The sequence below is a fragment of the Lycorma delicatula genome, chromosome 2, assembly GCF_047948215.1.
Source record: "Lycorma delicatula isolate Av1 chromosome 2, ASM4794821v1, whole genome shotgun sequence".
NCBI classification, from domain to species: Eukaryota; Metazoa; Arthropoda; class Insecta; order Hemiptera; family Fulgoridae; genus Lycorma; species Lycorma delicatula.
In genome coordinates, this window is record NC_134456.1 from 61,648,345 (window position 1) to 61,670,079 (window position 21,735).

The 21,735-nt window shown below is 30.8% G+C and overlaps 1 protein-coding gene across 1 annotated transcript in view; it reads left to right on the forward strand.

The window, feature by feature from the left end:
* TM9SF2 (transmembrane 9 superfamily protein member 2) overlaps nt 1-18,380 on the forward strand; it is a 77,012-nt gene extending 58,632 nt beyond the window's left edge. The window contains exons 13-15 of the mRNA XM_075355412.1: nt 6,149-6,260; nt 11,788-11,959; nt 17,291-18,380. Of these exons, the coding sequence (XP_075211527.1) occupies nt 6,149-6,260; nt 11,788-11,959; nt 17,291-17,358 (352 nt within the window). The 3' untranslated portion in view covers nt 17,359-18,380. The remainder of the gene's footprint in view (nt 1-6,148; nt 6,261-11,787; nt 11,960-17,290) is intronic.
* Nucleotides 18,381-21,735: the final 3,355 nt, after the last annotated feature.

The window sequence follows — 21,735 nt, forward strand, 5'->3', positions numbered from 1 at the left end:
TTGGGAGATGCTGGTGTTGAAATTTAGGAGTTATGTTGAGTCTTTGCAATTTAGGCGTTTTTTGAAATATTTAGCTAGGATTTCCGTGTTGTTTTTATTGTTATGGGCCAGATTATGGTTTTCATCCTTCATTATGAGGATTGATGGTTCATATTTTTGAAGGTTTTGTGGTAGTCTGACTGAATTTTGTTGATTTTAGTGTCTCTTTATGGTGCCTTTTTATTTTACCTAGGGTTCAGGTGGTTTCTTTTCTTTGTCTTATTAGCTTTTAGAAGGATGTTTGTGATTTTTGGGATTGGTGTAGTAGCCATGCTTGTTGTCTCTTCTCCACTGCTTTCTTGCATTCTCTGTTCCACTATTGATGCTTTTCACAGTTTTATTGGGGGTCAATGCTTCTATGATTTGTTTAAGGTTGTTGACTGGAGTTTTGGGTTTATCCGTGATTGTTATTTTTTCGGTCACTTTTTGGTAGTTTTCATTCTTGATTAAATGGGTAGGTCTTTTTTATTTAGAGGCTTGGTTTTGTTGCTTCCTTTGGGGAATGAATTTGATTTTAATTTTGACTACGGAATGATCTGAGCCTAAGTCTACTCCTCAGAGGACATTTACGTTGTAGATTCTTTGTAGTTGTGTTTGTCCATGAAGACATGATCTAGTTGCCATTCTTCTTTAATGTAGTCAGGGTGTTAACAGCTTTTGAGGTTTTCTCTTGAAACATGTGGATTTCAAGGTAAGGTTGTGGTTTTGCAGATATTGATGAGTCTCTGACCATTTTCATTCGTTCTCTTTTGGGCAGGCCATTTTCTGATGATGTTGCTATATCTTCTTTCTCTGTCTAGTTGAGCATTGAAGTCTCCTATTAGTTGTTTAACCTGATTTTTGGGAATGTTATTTACGGTTTGGTCGAGTTGGTTCCAAATCTCCCAATTCTGTCTTGGATTCTTGCAGATTTGCCTCCTCTTTTGTCGCTGGAGTAGACAACGTGGCTGTGGTATCTGTGTATAGTCAAACAGCAGTTCTGTTTTGTATCTTTATTTTGACATTTTTCTCCGGTCTGAATTTTGGTTTTGGTGGTGGATGATGAAGGTATATCCACAGAATCTGTCATCATCGTCAGTTCTTGTTCCTTCTGTGTCGTGTGTCCTTGTTCTTCTATGTTTAGTTTTAGTTGCTTCATCAGTAATGCCTTTTGTCTTTCATTAGTGGCCTTTTTTGATTTGTATTTGATGGTCTGATGGTGGGACTGGGTTTTCTTTGTCTGTCATAATGTGAGTGACTATTGGCTTGTACATAAACCTCCACAGGGGAAGAGCATTGTCCATCACTAATGTTCCTACTGCCTCTGTCCTTGATTTTGTTATCACATCTACTAGTGTTTTCCTCCAGTGGTATTAGGTAACAATCCACTCCTGTATTCTTGTGTCCTAGCTGTACCCATGTCTTCGTCGGCTGATAGTTTTGTTCTAAAATTATTAATATATTTGATCAAATCATTTTTCTTATAATTTGACTGGATACATTCACCAATGCCAAGAATATAATTTTCCCAGGCGGAGTTGGAAAGCGGAATCCAATTCCCTCAGCAGATCCGGAGCAAATTGATGTGTGTGGGTGTTATTATTTCCTTTATGTCGTTTGTTTGTTGATCCATCATCGTTATTTCATTCTTGAGGGTCAGTAGTGTCGTGTAACATCTTGGTGCAATGTAAATTGTACCGTGTTGGTTTGTTATAGTCTGGTATTGCGATTTGTCTCTCATTTGGTCTGGCCATGCCCACGCCCTTGATAGTTCTGTTAGTCTGTTCATCTTTAGAAATAATTTATTGAAGATTACCTGAAATTTGTTGTTTGTTTTCTATTTTTCAGTATTCCATGTAGTCGTCTTCAAACTCGTATGATCGTGGTTCCTTCTAGAATGTGTTGACAAATTTTTTTTTTGTACTCGTTCTCTTTTAGCGGTGTAAACCAATCCAAGCACTATTGATCCATACTGCCACAATATATACAATTGCACAGAATTTCACCATGTTTACAGTCTATATTTATTAAGCAGTTGATCACCGATTTGTCTATCATGTCTCTGTCTGTACTGACTGTCCTTTGTTTGTGAGCCCTATTTTTACTAACGGTAAGGTATAGAAGTGGAGATTAAGCAGGTAATGTTAGCGGAGTATCATGTGTTTTGTATGTAGTTTGTCAAACCCTCTATTGACATGTTAAGTTACACATCCGACATCCTACAATAAGTTGCTTATTGTGAATTATCTGAAGAAGAAAAAAAAAATATATATATATATATATATCCTTTCTAACCCTTCTCCTTCCTCTTCTTTTTTTTTTGGTTCTTCATGTGTCTATTAGACACAACTGTACTACAGTTACGAAGAACCATACATGCACCATACAGAATGTTATTTATGGTCAGGTTGAGTTGGTCCCAAAACGTTTTGTTTCTTTACTGTGTTTTGGCATTTGTTTTTATTATTAGTGAAGGCATAGGCATTTATTGTGGTGTAGGTTTTATTAGATCCTTTTAGGATAAGTGTTGAGATTCTTGGGGGATTATGACTTGAATTCCTGTATGAAGTTTATTATTTTGAGGCTGATCAAAATTCGTGTTCCAACCTGTTGGACACTTTTCATCACTCTCTTCCCAGGTACACCTTTATAGAGCCTATATTCTTGAGATTCCTGGTGTCATGGTCAATGTTTCTTCTGCAGTCCCGTGATCAGAATTTTGTGTTGGTCCATTAGGTCTGTTATTACTTTAGTTTTTTTTTTTTTTTTTGTCTTCAGTCATTTGACTGGTTTGATGCAGCTCTCCAAGATTCCCTATCTAGTGCTAGTCGTTTCATTTCAGTATACCCTCTACATCCTACATCCCCAACAATTTGTTTTATATACTCCAAACGTGGCCTGCCTACACAATTTTTCCCTTCTACCTGTCCTTTCAATATTAAAGCGACTATTCCAGGATGCCTTAGTATGTGGCCTATAAGTCTGTCTCTTCTTTTAACTATATATTTCCAAATGCTTCTTTCTTCATCTATTTGCCGCAATACCTCTTCATTTGTCACTTTATCCACCCATCTGATTTTTAACATTCTCCTATAGCACCACATTTCAAAAGCTTCTAATCTTTTCTTCTCAGATACTCCGATTGTCCAAGTTTCACTTCCATATAAAGCGACACTCCAAACATACACTTTCAAAAATCTTTTCCTGACATTTAAATTAATTTTTGCAGTAAACAAATTATATTTCTTACTGAAGGCTCGTTTAGCTTGTGCTATTCGGCATTTTATATTGCTCCTGCTTCGTCCATCTTTAGTAATTTTACTTCCCAAATAACAAAATTCTTCTACCTCCATAATCTTTTCTCCTCCTATTTTCACATTCAGCGGTCCATCTTTGTTATTTCTACTACATTTCATTACTTTTGTTTTGTTCTTGTTTATTTTCATGCGATAGTTCTTGCGTAGGACTTCATCTATGCCATTCATTGTTTCTTCTACATCCTTTTTACTCTCGGCTAGAATTACTATATCATCAGCAAATCGTAGCATCTTTAACTTTTCACCTTGTACTGTTACTCCGAATCTAAATTGTTCTTTAACATCATTAACTGCTAGTTCCATGTAAAGATTAAAAAGTAACGGAGATAGGGAACATCCTTGTCGGACTCCCTTTCTTATTAGGGCTTCTTTCTTATGTTCTTCAATTGTTATTGTTGCTGTTTGGTTCCTGTACATGTTAGCAATTGTTCTTCTATCTCTGTATTTGAACCCTAATTTTTTTAAAATGCTGAACATTTTATTCCAGTCTACGTTATCGAAAGCCTTTTCTAGGTCTATAAACGCCAAGTATGTTGGTTTGTTTTTCTTTAATCTTCCTTCTACTATTAATCTGAGGCCTAAAATTGCTTCCCTTGTCCCTATACTTTTCCTGAAACCAAATTGGTCTTCTCCTAACACTTCTTCCACTCTCCTCTCAATTCTTTGTATAAAATTCTAGTTAAGATTTTGATGCATGACTAGTTAAACTAATTGTTCCGTATTCTTCACATTTTTCTGCCCCTGCTTTCTTTGGTATCATAACTATAACACTTTTTTTGAAGTCTGATGGAAATTCCCCATTTTCATAAATATTACACACCAGTTTGTATAATCTATCAATCGCTTCCTCACCTGCACTGTGCAGTAATTCTACAGGTATTCCGTCTATTCCAGGAGCCTTTCTGCCATTTAAATCTTTTAATGCTCTCTTAAATTCAGATCTCAGTATTGTTTCTCCCATTTCATCCTCCTCAACTTCCTCTTCTTCCTCTATAACACCATTTTCTAATTCATTTCCTCCGTATAACTCTTCAATATATTCCACCCATCTATCGACTTTACCTTTCGTATTATATATTGGTGTACCATCTTTTTTAACACATTATTAGATTTTAATTTATGTACCCCAAAATTTTCCTTAACTTTCCTGTATGCTCCGTCTATTTTACCAATGTCCATTTCTCTTTCCACTTCTGAACACTTTTCTTTAATCCACTCTTCTTTCACCAGTTTGCACTTCCTGTTTATAGCATTTCTTAATTTCCGATAGTTCCTTTTACTTTCTTCATCACTAGCATTCTTATATTTTCTACGTTCATCCATCAGCTGCAATATATCGTCTGAAACCCAAGGTTTTCTACCGGTTCTCTTTATTCCGCCTAAGTTTGTTTCTGCTGATTTAAGAATTTCCTTTTTAACATTCTCCCATTCTTCTTCTACATTTTCTACCTTATCTTTTTTACTCAGACCTCTTGCGATGTCCTCCTCAAAAATCTTCTTTACCTCCTCTTTCTCAAGCTTCTCTAAATTCCACCGATTCATCTGACACCTTTTCTTCAGGTTTTTAAACCCCAATCTACATTTCATTATCACCAAATTATGGTCGCTATCAATGTCTGCTCCAGGGTAAGTTTTGCAGTCAACGAGTTGATTTCTAAATCTTTGCTTAACCATGATATAATCTATCTGATACCTTCCAGTATCGCCTGGCTTTTTCCAAGTGTATATTCTTCTTCTATTATGATTTTTAAATTGGGTGTTGGCAATTACTAAATTATACTTCGTGCAAAATTCTATAAGTCGGTCCCCTCTTTCATTCCTTTTGCCCAGCCCGTATTCACCCACTATATTTCCTTCCTTGCCTTTTCCAATGCTTGCATTCCAATCTCCAACTATTATTAAATTTTCATCTCCTTTTACGTGTTTAATTGCTTCATCAATCTCTTCGTATACACACTCTACCTCATCATCATCATGGGCGCTTGTAGGCATATAGACTTTAACAATCGTTGTCGGTTTAGGTTTTGATTTTATCCTTATTACAATGATTCTATCGCTATGCGTTTTGAAATACTCCACTCTCCTCCCTATCTTCTTGTTCATCACGAAACCTACTCCTGCCTGCCCATTATTTGACGCTGAGTTAATTACTCTAAAATCACCTGACCAAAAGTCGCCTTCCTCTTCCCACCGAACCTCACTAATTCCTACTATATCCACATTTGTCCTACCCATTTCCCTTTTTAAATTTTCTAGCCTACCAACCTTTTTCAAGCTTCTAACATTCCACGCTCCGACTCGTAGAATGTTATTTTTTAATTTTCTGGTGACCCCTTCCTTAGTAGTCCTCCACCCGGAGATCCGAACGGGGGACTATTTTACCTCCGGAATATTTTACCAAGGAAGGCGCCTCCATTATTGCTATGTGAAAATGCAGAGAGCCACATTTTCTTGGAAAAAAAGCAGCTGTAGTTTTCCATTGCTTTCAGCTGCGCAGTACTCAGAGGACTGAGTGATGTTGATACGGCCGTTTAAGTCGTCCTGACTCACGCCCCTAACAACTACTGAAAGAGCTGCTGCCCTCTTTCAGGAATCATTCCTTAGTCTGGCTCTCAACAGATACCTCTCCGATATGGTTGCACCTTCGGTTCAGCTACTCTGTATCCCTGAGCACTCAAGCCCCCTCACCAACGGCAAGGTCTCATGATTCATAGAGGAGGACTTTAGTTTAATATATTTTAAATTAAAGTATATTTAATAAAATCTATTAATATATTTTATAAAAAGTATGAATTTTTTTTTGTGTTTTATAGGGCGAATCAAATTTATTACATGTTTGGATTCCTGTTTCTTGTATTTATTATAATGATAATAACTTGCTCTGAAACAACGATTTTATTATGTTATTTCCATCTTTGTGCTGAGGTATGTATTTCTGTAAATGTAACGTTAGATGTATTTTTTTTGTAATAGAAATTTAAATACCATTAGCAGATATGATTGTAACAAATTCTGTTACTGAGTTTATGTGTGTAGGTTTAGTGTACTTCATTCAGTTTCTGTCAGCATTAGAAACCAACCATAAACTTATTGTGAAAACTTGTAATTCTTCATGTTAACTCTCTAGTACTAGAGAGTAACATCAATGATCTTACAATACTGAAGAGTTAATATTAACTCTTAAGGTACTGTTTCTGCATTAGTAGTTACTGCATTAATGCTGTTTTATCAAGATAAAACTGTTAACTGTTTATCACTTTTTAAAAGATAATTATTAAAAAAAAGGGAAGAGCCTTCTGGTTATCTAGATGATATTTCAGAATTAGGTTGTATGGGAAGTATATTGTGTAATATAATAGTGGGTATAACACTTTTGTAAACAAGTACCCTCTTAACAAAGTTGCAGACAATGTAAAGACATATAAAATAAGGTAAAGCAAAATTACTTTGATTCTAATTCTGTCTAGTATAAAAAACATGACTGTATATTTTAAATCACAAACAATTAGCATAGCACACTAAAAAATGAGATAAATACACAAATTACAGTTTGTAAAAGTAATAAAAGTTTCATTAATACATCTTTTTTTTTTTTAAACTTATGTATGTTTTGCTGTCTTTATCCAATACAAAATGTAAAATATTAAAATTAAATAAAATTTTAAACAAGATATGACCCTAACAGGAAGTAGCCTTAGTTACAGGTTATTTTATCCAAATGTTACCTCATAAAATCTTACAAGTAAAAGTTTATCAAAAATCTTAGCGCAATTCTGACCATTTTTTTTTTTTTTGCTTAAGAGCTAAGGTTTTTGTGAAATATAAAAAAAATTAGAAGATGATCCAAGCAGAAACTTACTTTGTCTTGATAATTTCATACAGAAAACAAAATTTTTTTGTTGGCTACATTTGGATTTAGAGGATGTCAGTGTGGAGTACTTATTTCAGAAAAGTAAGGATTGTTATGCACTAATGATTAAAAAAGTATTTTAGTTGTTCGTTTGGTAGATAACAAAGCTGTTTTTGAGAGAAGAAATTGTTTTGTGAGAAATGGTTATGTTAAAAATATAATGAACTGAAAATAGCTCCTGACTTCAATATACTTTGTGCGCTAATAAGCAGAAAATGCAAGATTAATGTGCGGTATCAGAAATTTTTGATAGAAACAGAAATGTTTATTTAGGGGTAAAAAAAATACTAATAGTGGCAAACATCACAACTGATTCAATAATTTTTTTTTTATTCTTAATATTTATATTTATCATCTGAATGTGTTTTGTGTGATAATACACATTCTAATTCCCCATTTGGAACACTCATGCGATATTTATGTTTAAAGATAATCACTATCACATATCTTTGAAATTGAATAATTAGCATTTTGTGGTTATTTACCAAATTTACATTATCGTCTTACCTTCTCTTACATGCTGATGATGTTTTTCAGTTTATTTTAATTTGTGCTGAGTGTTGTATAATTTAATGCTATTTAGTGAATTGTGACAATATTGTGTGTTAAAACACAGAGAAGTAAATGGTTTGGTAATGATAACTAGGAAAATAAGATATATTAATAGCTAGACTGACAGATATAAATAAGGCTCAATTTTTCTATAATCAAAAAAGTGTTAGAAAACTTATGTGGTTTTAAGATATAGATCCAGTGTAAACCACCATAGAATGTCTGTTCTGTTTTTGTAATGGAAAAATGACATTTTAGTTATATTCAAATTACATCTAATTTGATGTGGTACATTTGCATTTGGTATATAAGAGGAACATTTTTGCCACTAGCATGGTTAAATAATAAGCTAGTGTATAAAGTATAACAATGGATGAAGTTGAGGTATAACAGGAAATGAAGATTGGAATGTTGGGCCATTGGGCATCTTTATAAACTAGTGAAATATAGCGCAGGAATTTTGAAAGAAGTATAAATCAGAATTTTTAGCAAGCGCTTAATAAAGATTTACAATCTTTAAATGATTTTACCTAAGACCTCATTTGAGAGTACAGTTATTCAGATCACAAGAAAGGTGTCAATAATAATTTGGGACAATGAACTTTATATCATTTGTTTTAGATTATAATTTGTGTATGGGAGAAGTATTTAGTAATTTAAAAAATATGTATTTTTTTATCCTGTCGAATTTGTAACCATAAGTATTTTTTCATTACTTTTCCTTACATTATATATACAATCTTTGATTATTTTTGAAATACATGTTTCTTTTTTTATCACACTGAAGGTATTCAGTGTTTTAAAGTGTATATTAAATAATATATTTGTATTAATATAATTAAAATAACATGTCATGAGTCATTCATAATCAACACACAGAAAAGACTACTGAGATAAATTGATGAAAATTTGTATATACATTCTTCTTACAATGTAAGTGCACATTAAGAAAGGATTTTTTGAAGTGCTAAGTTCAAAGGGTTAAATGGAGTAACAATGAAATTTACTACTTTTTTAATTTCTCAATAAATGTAGATATAAATTTAAATTTTGGTTTGTGTAATCTTCATGTGAATATCTAGAAACCAATTTCTAGATTTTTGAAATTCCGAGTTTAAAGGGTTAAAATGGATTTTTGAATTTATTTGAAACTCTATTATTTTTTTAATTTCTTGATAACAAATGAAGATATCAACTAGATTTTTGGAGTGTGTAATCTTCAGGTGAATATCTAAAAATTTTCAATTTTTAGATTTTCTGAAATTCAACCTTGAAAGGGGAGAAAAAAGGTAAAAAAATGTTGAACAATGATTGCAAATTTTCTCCATTTTAAAATATACTGTAATATTCAGTTTATACTGAAGGCTTGCAAATACTCTTCAAATAATCGTAAAACAATTTTTGGGTTTTTTTTTAATTTTGATTTTTTAAGGGGTGTGATGGGATATAGTGCGGTAGCCCAGCCAACACAGCTACTGCCATTGTACTGCATGTGCAGTGCAACTGCCTGCACCTATCTCCAGTTACTTGACTAAAAAAATAAAATAAAATAAAATTTAAAAAAATTTACTGGGTAATGCAAGTAACTATGAGGGATATTTCTAAAGTAAAGCTCTGTGGGAAATTTCTCTCCTTAAGATTGGCGAACCTGTGTCATTCATGGTCACACTAGTAATGTAGACACTGCATTGTTGTCTGTAAGTCGTTGTATTGGAGTATCTGTGATTATGTGTAAGTTATATTACATTATAAAATGAATAGGAAAATCGATGTTGCTGCCGACTATGAAATTTGTGGAGTCATATGGTTTTTAAACCATCAAAACATTAAGCCGGTTGAAATTCATAGGCAGTTGGTTGCAGTGTACAGCGATAATGTAATCCTGCTGTTCAATAATGCATGTTCACATGTTGCGGGTCCAATATGTGATTTACTAAGAATATTTTGATTGGAAATTTACCATCATATAGTCTAGACTTAGCTCCTTCCAATTACCATTTGTTCGGGAAATTGAAAGAATTTTTGAGTGGTAAGCAATTTGTGGGTGACGATGAACTTTAAAATACTATTAATCAGTGGCTAAATGGCCTAGTGGCAGAAGAATACGATGTGGATACATTGAAGCTGGTGTATCACTACAATAAATTTCTTAATTCATGTAGCAATTTTATAGAGAAATAGTATAAGGTATGTAGTTTAAGAGAAATAAAAATTATTTATAAAGTTTTCAGAAAAAAGTTTTTATTATGAAAGTCTTTACTTTAGAGATAACCTCTCGTATAGAGTCCGCAAAGCCATGATGGTATGCTAATAATATATATTAACATATTGACCACTGTGCTAATAAGATGTATTATTAAATTAAATTTAAATCACCAAAACACAGTAAATAGATAAGTTAAAGTTACCATATTAATTTCAAGAATCAATTTAGGATCCTTCATCTTCAGTTGATATTTAATTAAAATAAAACATAGTAACATTTTCGACTAATTCAGAATTCACAAATTATAAAAAAAAATTGTTTTTGATGAAGCAGGAAGAGAAAATAAGAGAAATGAGATGCGAGATCCTGCAAAAATCGATTGTTTGAATTAATATAAGTTTAACTTACTATTTACTGTGTTTCTGTCACCTTGAACATTTATTCATGCAGTTAAGTGTTTTAATATATATATATATATATATATGTGTGCGCGCGCGCGCGTGCCTTGGTTTCAAGCCTTGCAATTCATGCAGCTATTTATTTAACCAATAAGTTTAAGTGCAGATATATGTATCAATTTACATTGTACAAGTTTTAAGATGAACTCTGTATAACAATTCTTTAATATAGTAATTCACATAACCTTTATATTGAGGTATGAAATATTGTTCATACAAAAGTGGAGAACAACAGGTTTTTCATCTTGTTTCTTAAAATTTTACTCTTAATTGTGAAATGAGATCTTTACCAACCTTCTGAAAATTATACCTGGGGCCAAAAAAATGTTGCAGATATATGAGCATCTGCATATTATGTTATGTGTTTATCATTACACATAATGTGGGGATTCCGGGTAATGAATGTGCAGATTCTGTTGCTAAAGATGCATGTAGTCAACCATCCTTCAATTCCCGTTTACTGCATTTTACTTTAATAACAATGTGAAACTCACTCTTTACGCAAAGTGACAAGATGACTGGATGGCTACAATTGATAACAAACTGTGACATATTAAAGGTTCTGTGTTGCCATGGGACTCCTCATACAGGAAAATTATTTGTGAGGAAGTGGCCAATTGCAGATAGGACATATAAGAACTACTCAACATGTATCTGATTCAGCAGTAAACACACCAATATCCATGTGATGCAGCTACCGCTTGACTGTGCACCACATTCTTGTTGAATGCATATGTTTTGCAGCCTTGCGTATAAATTTAAATTACCCGGGAATTTTCATCAAATCCTGGGCAGTAATAAAAAAGTTTTAGACCAGGTGTTTTTTATTTTTCCGGGGTGCTAATATTTTACATACTTTTTAATATTCTTTTTCAATTTTTTGTAGCAGTTTGTTTTTGTGTTTTAACAAATAGTTTTTTGTTTTGTCATTATTTTTAATATTTTAGTTTGTTTTGATTTTGTTTTTAAATAAATTTCTACTTTAATTATTCATTTTGTTTTTTTTCTATTGTTTTTGTACTTATGTTTCGTGTTTTGTTTTTCAGGCGTTTTTGTTTAATTTTTAATTGTGAATTTTTGAAATTTAGTTTTTTAAAGTACATACATCGTGTTTTGGGCAATGATAACGCCGAAACATTTTTAGAAAACAGAAAAAACAAAATAAAAAAACTATTGACAAATGATGTAGAATGCACTGATTTTAAGGTTACATCAAACATACAAAGTTACATGAATTTCAAGTTATGCAACTACCAGAGAAATTTAATTCTTAGATCTGCATGTAAATAAAATAAAAATGTTTAATTCTTTTAATCGTTGTTACAGGATTATCACTGGTGGTGGAGAAGTTTCCTTACAAGTGGTTTTACAGCAATTTATTTATTTATCTATTGTGTACATTATTTTGTTACAAAATTAAATATCGAAGACTTGGCTTCTACTATCCTCTACTTTGGTTACACTTTTATAATGGTATATTTATTCTTCCTTCTCACAGGTAATATTAAGTAATTTTTTTTTTATTTCTGGTATTTTAGTATTAGATAATAGTCAAGATTTTAGTATTACATATATAATCAAAAACATCATTTTTGATTAAAAATCATTTTTTTTTTGTGTTGGTGTAAACATACTGTGTTCTTTAATTTCACACTCTTTGAGTAAAAAAATGCTTGTTACTTAAAATTAAAAATTAAAATATGTAGGTATGGTTCGAGAGTACATACAACTTATTTTCCTGCTTAAAAAGTTTTTTTAGTACAACTCTTTTTCTCAATAAATCGTGTAATACTCATTGAAACCTTGTATTGTTAATTGATGTGAAGGATCCCACACAAGAACTCATGCTTCAATTCTTCCTTTCCATAATAAATATTTTATTTACTCATTCTAGTCTTGTTAACATACAGTAGCATGAAAATTAATCCAAATGCATATAATTTTTTGTTTATTTCTATGTTTTGGCTACACTGCTTGACCACACCAATTCTTTAAATTGTCTGTGTTTGTTTTTTGGTTATTTATTAATTTTCATGTTATAAAGAGTGTTCTGTAAAAGTTATTTCATTTTTGTCACAAATCATATTTTCATATTTTTTGTTCTGTGTTCCTTGAATATGTAATAATGCACATAACTTCAAGAAAACATTTGAAAATTGTTTTTCTTTTTGAGCGTATGAATATGACTCAGTGACAAACAGCTTCTAAGTGTGGTGTTGAACTAGGGATAGTGTGTGCTATTTTAAAACAGTTTCAAAAAACTGGTTCCTTTTCATCTCAAAGAAAAGGCAAATGTGGCCATAAAAGAAACTATTCTTCAACACAAGATCACTTAGTTACTAATCAGAAAAAAAAACTTAATCCAAAATTATCTGCTGTAGACTTAAATAGAGAATTAGCGGCCAGCGGAACAGATTTACTCATGACAACTGTTAGACACCAACTTCTTGCATCTGGACAGAAAGCTTGCAGCTAAAAATCAGTTTTTAACATTAGCAATGTGCAAAAAAGGTTTTTATACATTTTTATTTTCTGGGGCAAAGAGCTCCATACAATAGAAAAGCATCAGTTGAAAATACATCACGAGCACATATTCAACAATCAGTTAAACATCCCAAAAACTTTTTTGATGTTTCACATTCAAAGGACTTTGTTCATTAATTCCAGTAGATGGTTTGTTGAAAAGTGATAGATGTATCAAGATTCTATAGGAAAGGATGGTGACACAACTTCAAAAGACAACAGACTGTTCCAAGAAGATTTGGTATCATGTCATACTGCCAAAAGGGTGGAAAATGTTTTCAAAGAACAAAATATTGAAGTCTCCTATGACCAGACAACTTCCCAGACTTAAACCCAATTGAACATTTTTGGACAGTAGTCAAAAAAGGACTCGGAAATGAATTGTACCATAAAAATTGATCTCATTAAAGCAATAATATCAGTATGGTTTCATGATAAAGAAATCAAAAAAATATGTAGGTACACTTGATGAATCACTGCAAAGTCTTGTACATAAAGTGATTAAGAATAAAGAAGGACATATTAATTACTAAATTCACAAATTGTATAGCTAAGGCTTTTTTCCCCTAAATAAAGTTACTTTTAATTAAATAACATCTGTGTTCGGATTAATTTGCACATTAGTGTAATTATGATAGCAATTAGTGTTCCAGATCCATAAATTTGCATTTGGCCTTAACCCTTCCTTCATAGTAAATTTTTTTTACACAATTTAACTCCTGGTAATTATTTTCATTGAAACATTTTTTTTCCATCCATTTTAGAATATTTGTTTGCAGAAAATAAACTAAGTTCAGACATTCTCTCAATAGCTATGAATTTTGATTCTGTGAAGATAGAAGATTTAGTTTTATACAGCAGTTATATTTGTCTCTAAAAAATTATTATTTACATAATATAAGATCTTGATAAATGTTTTACTAGATAAGATACAAGTAATAATATTACGTGTTTCTGCTGTTATAAAAGAGATCATTATAAAAGTTATTTCCCTTAACCTATTCGAATTATATGACGCCCAGCGGTCATCACACGATTTTTTGGCACAAAAGTTGTTTGACAACCTCAGGTCGCATCGCTGCAGTGTTATATATATATATGTATATATTTCAGTTTGTCGCTCATAGATGGCATTGTAATGTATTCTGAACTGAATTGCTGACATGTGATTTTCTTAAATACTCCCCCTTTTTCCGAAAATTTTTTTTACGAATTACGTCTTCCTTCTCAGAACATAGCTTTGAATGAAAGTCTAATGAAATTCAGAGGTCGCCGTTAATTTGTGCAATGTAATAGATCTAAACAATCAAGATTTGGAATAAAATTTATAAAAATTTGGGAATCTAGTTCAGGCTATTGTTTATATTTAAAAATTTATATAGGTGATGATATGACAAATCCTACTCTTCCTGCCAGTACTAATGTTGTGATCAACATGTGTGAACCATTGTTGGACTGAGGTCACACATTGTTTTTAGATAATTGGTATTGTTCTCCAATTTTATATAGAATGCTAACAGAGAGAAAACAAATGTAATTAGAACTGTGGGACATTTTCAGTGAAAAATCTTTATTGGTTGATTTTTTATGTATTACTGAATTCCCCAACTTACTGCCAGGGGATTTAAATATAATTTGTAAGTTAGCTGTGTAGACATTTAAATATGACATCATTGGGTTAATGTCATAATATTGGACATTGATTTTTTTAAATGAAAGGTCGCCTATGTATATGGGGCATATTGGAAACTATAAAGTGTTAGATTTTTCTATGAAAATTGATAATGAAGATAACCACATAATAAATTTGTCATATTTTTCTGGTTTCTAAACCTGATTACAGTCTAGTAAGATTATATCATTATGTAGATAAGATTTAACTATCAATGGAGTTTGACATTGGTGCTAAATGTCAAAGCCAACCCCTTTTGACAGGTGTTTCTATTACTGTGCATCATTTTCACCTAGTTATAATTTGTGTTTATATGCATTGTGAGAAATTTAGGCTTCTTGGTAAATTCAAACCAGTCATCTAATTCAAGAAACAAACATGTTTAGATTAGTGTATTATTGAACAAGGGCATATGTACATGTGCTTGTTGGTCACGAATGGCTTATAGATTATATCAAAAATCTTATAATAAACACATACTTATCTAAGTCCAGTTGCAGCCCTACATATTACATACCCCAAATTCAGAAGTAATATTTTAAAAAAAGGTGACGCAGTTGAGCAGTGCTTGTAGTATCTCTTCTCAAGTCACCAGGACAAACATGTATTATGTACAAGCAGTGGTTTAAGGGTGTCTTTTTTCCATTAGCTGAATTCACCCTATAAGCTCCAAAGCTAGCAGAATTTTGAACAAAAAAGAAATATGTAGCTTTAGATAAAATTATTGTGTTTAATGATCCAGTTGTATACCAATTAGACCAGCTTGTAACTGTTCTTATGGTTTAGTTGCTATTTAGTTTTATGTTTGTGCTGATGGTAATGAGAAAACAATCATGTTTGTTACTAGAACTTTGAATACTGCTGAAAAGAATTATGCTTAAACAAAGAGGCACTGTGTTAACATTCAAAAGAATCCATAAATTTTATAATTATTTTATCCTGTTAACTCTTAAACCATTCATTTCAATGTACAGTCCTAAGAAAAGAACCAAGTGACAGCAGCTGCAACAGTACATGTTGGGCAAAATTAACACGTGATACAGGTGAATTTTCACTACCACACACAACAATAATGAACAGTTTAATTTGTTACATTCAAATTCTGAATATGAACTAATTACATTTCAAGAAGTAACCAAAGATACTAAGAATGTCAAACTACAAATCATTGTATTGAAATGAATGATCTCTGGTTCGTCTAGCAAAGAAATGAAGAATGCAAAATTAAATAATATATGATTGAAAAAGATAAGTGCTGAAAGAAGGTGTTTATTATGGAGTAATACTGATAAGTATATCAATAGGTCATGGTAATCAATCTCATTTAACAGCTTCTCAATAGGTGATGAGATGTATTCACCTTACAGCAAAAGTAATACTTGGAAAACCATGAAAAACTGTGAAAATAGTTAAGGAAACTGTTATGAAATAAGGCTCAACATGGATTCTCATTGACTTAGTTTAGTTAAAAGTAATACTACCACAAAAGAACTTTCTGTAATTGAGCTTATGCCCTCTGACAATAAATAAATTTTTTAGTGATTAAAGGGACAAATGGCTACATCAGAAAAACTGTTTAATAGAAACTGTCTGATATTCAAGTTGTTATCCTGATATAGAAAATACTAGCTGTTCAAATAAATTTCCATTGTTATATTACTTTAATGATCTTATTCACTAGGAGAGACATAAAAATTTCACTGTCCATTCCAGCGTAATTCTTCTGCATGACAATAGCTGTTCCGATAAGGCTCAAAAGACATGGGAAGCATTTCAAAAGTCCAGTCAAAAGATGTTGTCACATCTACCTTACAGTCCTGATCTAGTACCATCAGATTGTATTTCTTTTTTTGTTCTGTTTTAAGGTAAGCTTATAAAGCATGTCCATATAGGTTTCAAAATAGACTATTCAAAAATGTTAAAAAAACTTGAATTTTCATTTGTATGAAACTTAATTAACAGTTTTTAGCAGTAGGTGATTCAATTTTGGATTGCATAACTAGTTATGAAACAATGATTCATCATTTCAAACCAGAATCCAAGCCTCAGAATATGGAATGGAAATATCTGAATTCACCTATCAGGGAAAAGTTCAGAACTTATTTGTCAGCCAGTAAACTGATATTAATGGTCTTTTGAGACTATAAAGACCCATTTTATTGTAATTATTTAGAAGAAAAACATAGAATCAACAGTAAAGATTATTATGACATGCTAGAAAAGTGGAATGTCATGCAGTAAGGAGGAATGCCCTCTTATTGTCCTTTTTTGCACAATAACACCTGTTCCCATACTGCTCAAAAGATATTGTGAAGCTTTTCAGAAGTAATGTTGTCATAGCTACCTTAAATTCTTGAGCAGGTCAAGAATGTAGTTCAAGAATTGTTCAGACATTAAGGTAAACTATTTTTTATTACTCAAATAAGAAAAAGTCACAGAAAAATGGTACAGGTGCTTAAGGGGATTACTTTGAAAAGTAGCATTAGTTTCATTGTCATTGTATTAGTAATAATTTATCTACATTCAATTGTCTCTTTAATTATTTTTGAACGACCCAAATAATTTAAACAGTTTTCATTGTGCTAAATTATGTATATAGTATTTTTTTAAACAATTTTTTTTTTTTTTATTCAGGGTCAATTGGATTTTTTGCCTGCTTCTGGTTTGTAAGAAAAATTTACAGTGTGGTAAAAGTTGACTGAAAAATGTTATTGGCAGTATTTTGTAAAAGTGAGTACTGTGCCTATTACATGTAACAATAAATAAAATAAAAAATACAAATGAGAATAATAAACTGAATTGATAATATTGCCAGTCTTATTTAATAATATGGTATAACTTATGTTATTAAATGTGTGATGATACAGTGATTTCATGTGTAAGAAGTGCTCATAGTAAGTATACATTGGTTTAGAGATGTAAAAGATAAGAAAAAATTGATAGCTACTAATTTTTGGATTTTTAATATTTATTTACATCACAATGTTCTTATTAAACTAAACATTCTTTTTATTTTAATTTTTTTAGTTATTTAGTGAATAGTATAAACATACTGCAGTTCATTTATAAAACATTTCAAGAACTATCATTTTGGTTATTAAAGTCAAACATTGTCATATACATAAAACAATATTTAAAGTTTTTTGTTAAAATTTTATTTAGTAAAAGTTATTTATAATTTTTTAATCTCTTTTCTTATTCATAATTTTTTTTTAAAATTAAATCCAAGTATATTATAAATGTATAACATTTAATGTTTTCTCAGTATCTATCTGTGTAAAACTGTACTATGTGTGATTGATTGGAACTTTAAAATAACATAATTTTTGATAATTGAAATATGTTATTTTTTTTTTTTATTTCTTAATATTTGTATGAATATCATACCAAGTTATTAAAATGGTACATATGTTATATTAACTTTATTTGTCTTTGATTTTAGATGCACTTAATTATTTTATAGCATCTACTTAATTAAGATCTATCCTTTCTTATTAAATGTTATGTATTATAACTAATTATCATTCCATTTGAATGGAATTTTTTTTTAAATTAATTATGCATGATTTAATTATATGTTGCAATTTTACTTGGTTATTGTGATGTACTATATGCATCGTGACATAATGTTATTAATTTTTGAGTTAAATATAATTTTTACTAAAAATATTTTATTGACATAGTGTAAAAAGTTGAAGTAATAAATATATTTAATTATAAAATAGGTAATTTAAATAATTATTCCTAAAAAATTTGATTAATAAAAATAAAACTCTTATTAATATATTTATTTTTTGGTTGTAATTCCTTTTATTTCTTCTTTAGCTTTCATAGGTATTTTCAGTAACAATTTTATTTTAAAAAAACTTTATTTAGGTTCTGTGTAAAGTTTAATCTTTCTTTATTTGTCTTTTTCCACTTTAGGACTGCTTAATGTTTAAATTTCTTCAGCAGTAACATGAAAACAGAACCCCATTACATTCTCTTCCTATTCATAACCCTTATTATCTTCTTTTTCCTTAAACACTTACCTTATCCATCTTAATCACCTTGTTCCTTAATTGTGGTGTGATGAACCATTCATTATTTTCAGTAAGTAAGTATACAAAAACAGCATGAACCGCAATGGCATTAAGTAGAACAATTGAGTTTAACCTAGCTCATTGTTTCAAATTGCTTGATCATACAATCTTCCTACAACAGGACTTTCCATTGAAGGAATTTTGTCACTGTTATATTACAACATGAATTGTTATAGCTACCCTAGTCAAATAATTTTAATTTAAACAATAACCTAGTAGTTTTGAGATTTGAGCATAGCCTAATTATTAGGCATTGTGTATATTGTGTAATTGGACATAATGTGTAATGTGGTAAAAACAATGACTACAACAGAAGAAGACAAAAATCAATTTGGAGGATTTATTGTGAATCTAAAACACTATGCCAGTTCCACACTAAATATTAATAGAACAAGGAGAAAAACTAAATCGATGATGGATAAATTTGATGCAAATGCTGTTAAATGAATTATTAATAACTTTCACGTAACTGAAAAGAGAAAATCTACTGTAGATTCTGTTTACAATAAGGACTTATGTTTTGTTGGAAGTAAAGTAAAATGTCATTTTGCCATCTCATATAGAATTTGGGTTTCAAACGGAGGAAAACTTAACTGGGCTTTACTAGGATTTGAAGCTTAGAACTCTCGACTTCAAAATCAGCTTATTTGCAATGCCGTGTTCACCACTAGACCAACCCGGTGGGTTGAATTATACATACCAGTTTATAATAAATGTTCAAAAATGAGCCCACCATATTCAGTTAATTTCTTGGCATGCTTCTATACTGTTGTTGTTGCTCTTTTAGTTCTTTAGGACTGTCCTTAAGTTGCTCATCTGCAATCATAATGTGGACAGTTAATTCCTCATGGGAATATATTTTTGCTTTGTATTCAATATTTTCATCCATCCATCCCCAAACACAAAAATCTAAAGGTGTTAGATCAGGTGATCTTGGTGGCCAGGAATGTGGACCTCCACAACCAATCCATTTCTCTAGGAAATGATGATTTAAGTGAGTAAAAACGACAAAAGAGATCTCATCAATAACAAAACACATTGGACAGATTGTTTGTAGCTGGTACAAATACTAGGTGGTGAACCTGTTTCCTGAAGATTGCAAACAGTAATTGTTTTGGGATCTGGAAACCTGTGATTTGGAAAACATATTCTACTGCAGCAGCTGGTAGCATTACCATTACACACACCCAAAATGAATACCATATCAGTGTCTTCCTCTGTTGTAAATAAGTACAGCATTACTTCAATGGCAAATCGATCATGTTCAAACCAAAATTCGCAGATTATCTTCACTAACAACAGCACAGTTCACAGTACCCGTTATACGTAATGTACCTTACAGAATGATTTAAGCACTAATACAGTATTGGCCATTGTTGATAAGCTGTTATTTTATTGCCAACTTTAAAATAATTTGATGAGCAATTTATTGTATTTCTGTCATAAAAAAATTATCAGTAATTTTTATTTTACAGTTGTGTAATCCACTTTTTTTAAATTTTTAACTGAATTATTTTTACAAATTTTTCACATCACCAAAAAAAGAATTTGGTTTTTATTTGCGTTAAATAAGTACTTTTCTCATAAATGTAATGTACTGTTTCTAATTAAAATTTTTCTAACATTTCTTGTATTCAACTTATCTTACACTATTTTGTTTAAAATTAAATTCTCTACAAGTTTTGTTTAAAAGTTTTATGTGTTAATTTATCCACATTTAACAAAGCTATTGTGCATTAAACGTTTTACCCCAATTTTCTTTTTTGATTTCACCCCAGATTTCTCAAAAACTACTGCAGATATGGTTCTGGAATCTATTTTATTCGTTTCTTCAGGTCCAACAATCATAAGAAAAAATTTCAGTATGATCTCATTTCACTGGGATAGCTGAAATCTATAACTAGCCATAACTCACAAAAGATGCATTTTAGGACATATGTTTATTTGTACTTTTTCCATTATTTTCACGACTAGAATAGGTTATGAAAGTCCTGCAAGAACTTCATGCGACACCTATATATGAAGCATAAAAAATTACTATTTAATAATTTACTATTCAAAGGACACCATTGACAATTATTTTAAGTACATATTTATTTATATGTTGACTAGAAAAAAGGTAGGCTTATGACCCATCGTGAAAATTTTACGTGGTTTATATTTCATTAACCATGATTTTTTTAAATGTTTTTGCCAACTGTAACTAAATAACATTCATGAATTTAGTGTATTAACAACAAAAATTTCAAAATATAGAACATTTTTAGCTGTTGAGTTGTGATTTTTTTAACCCCAAAACATGAATATAATTTTCGTTTGTATAATCGTTTGTATAAAGAAGTATAAATCGTTGAACGAATGAATCATTCATGCACTGCGCACAGTTGTCCAGCTGCCCAGTGCACCACGCAGTCTACTCTTGTGAGTAGCAGCTAAAATAAAAATGTGAGCAAATACATCAAACATACAAACAAACCCATACACCATCCTTTTTTATGGGAAAGGAAAGGGATACAGCAAAATCAGTTTTTTTTTATTAGTATTATCTGAAACTTCATTAATGTTGTTTCCATGATAGAAATGTTACATAATATCTTAATTATATTTGTAATAAATTGGATAATTTTTCAAATTGTTTGGTAATTTATTAAGGTAGCATAATAAAACAAGGCTTTGTCTCATAAGCCTAAGTATTGTGTTTTGTTCTAAAAAAATGTTCATTATTGTTATTTTATAAGAATAAGTGATTTTTTCCCCCCAACATTTATAATTACGGGTATCAAATAATGTTCTGACATTTGAGAGAGCCTCAAGAGATGGCATTATATTTTAGATGGGAATATACATAAGCATAACAGGTAATGAAGACAAGCTTGGTGTTTTGTTAAGACACTTTAAATAAAAAAAGTACAGTTTTGAGTACTATGAATTTATAGAAATTCTCCATATCGAAAAATCATTGGACATTTAAGGATTTTTGAAAGTGTAAGTTTTTTT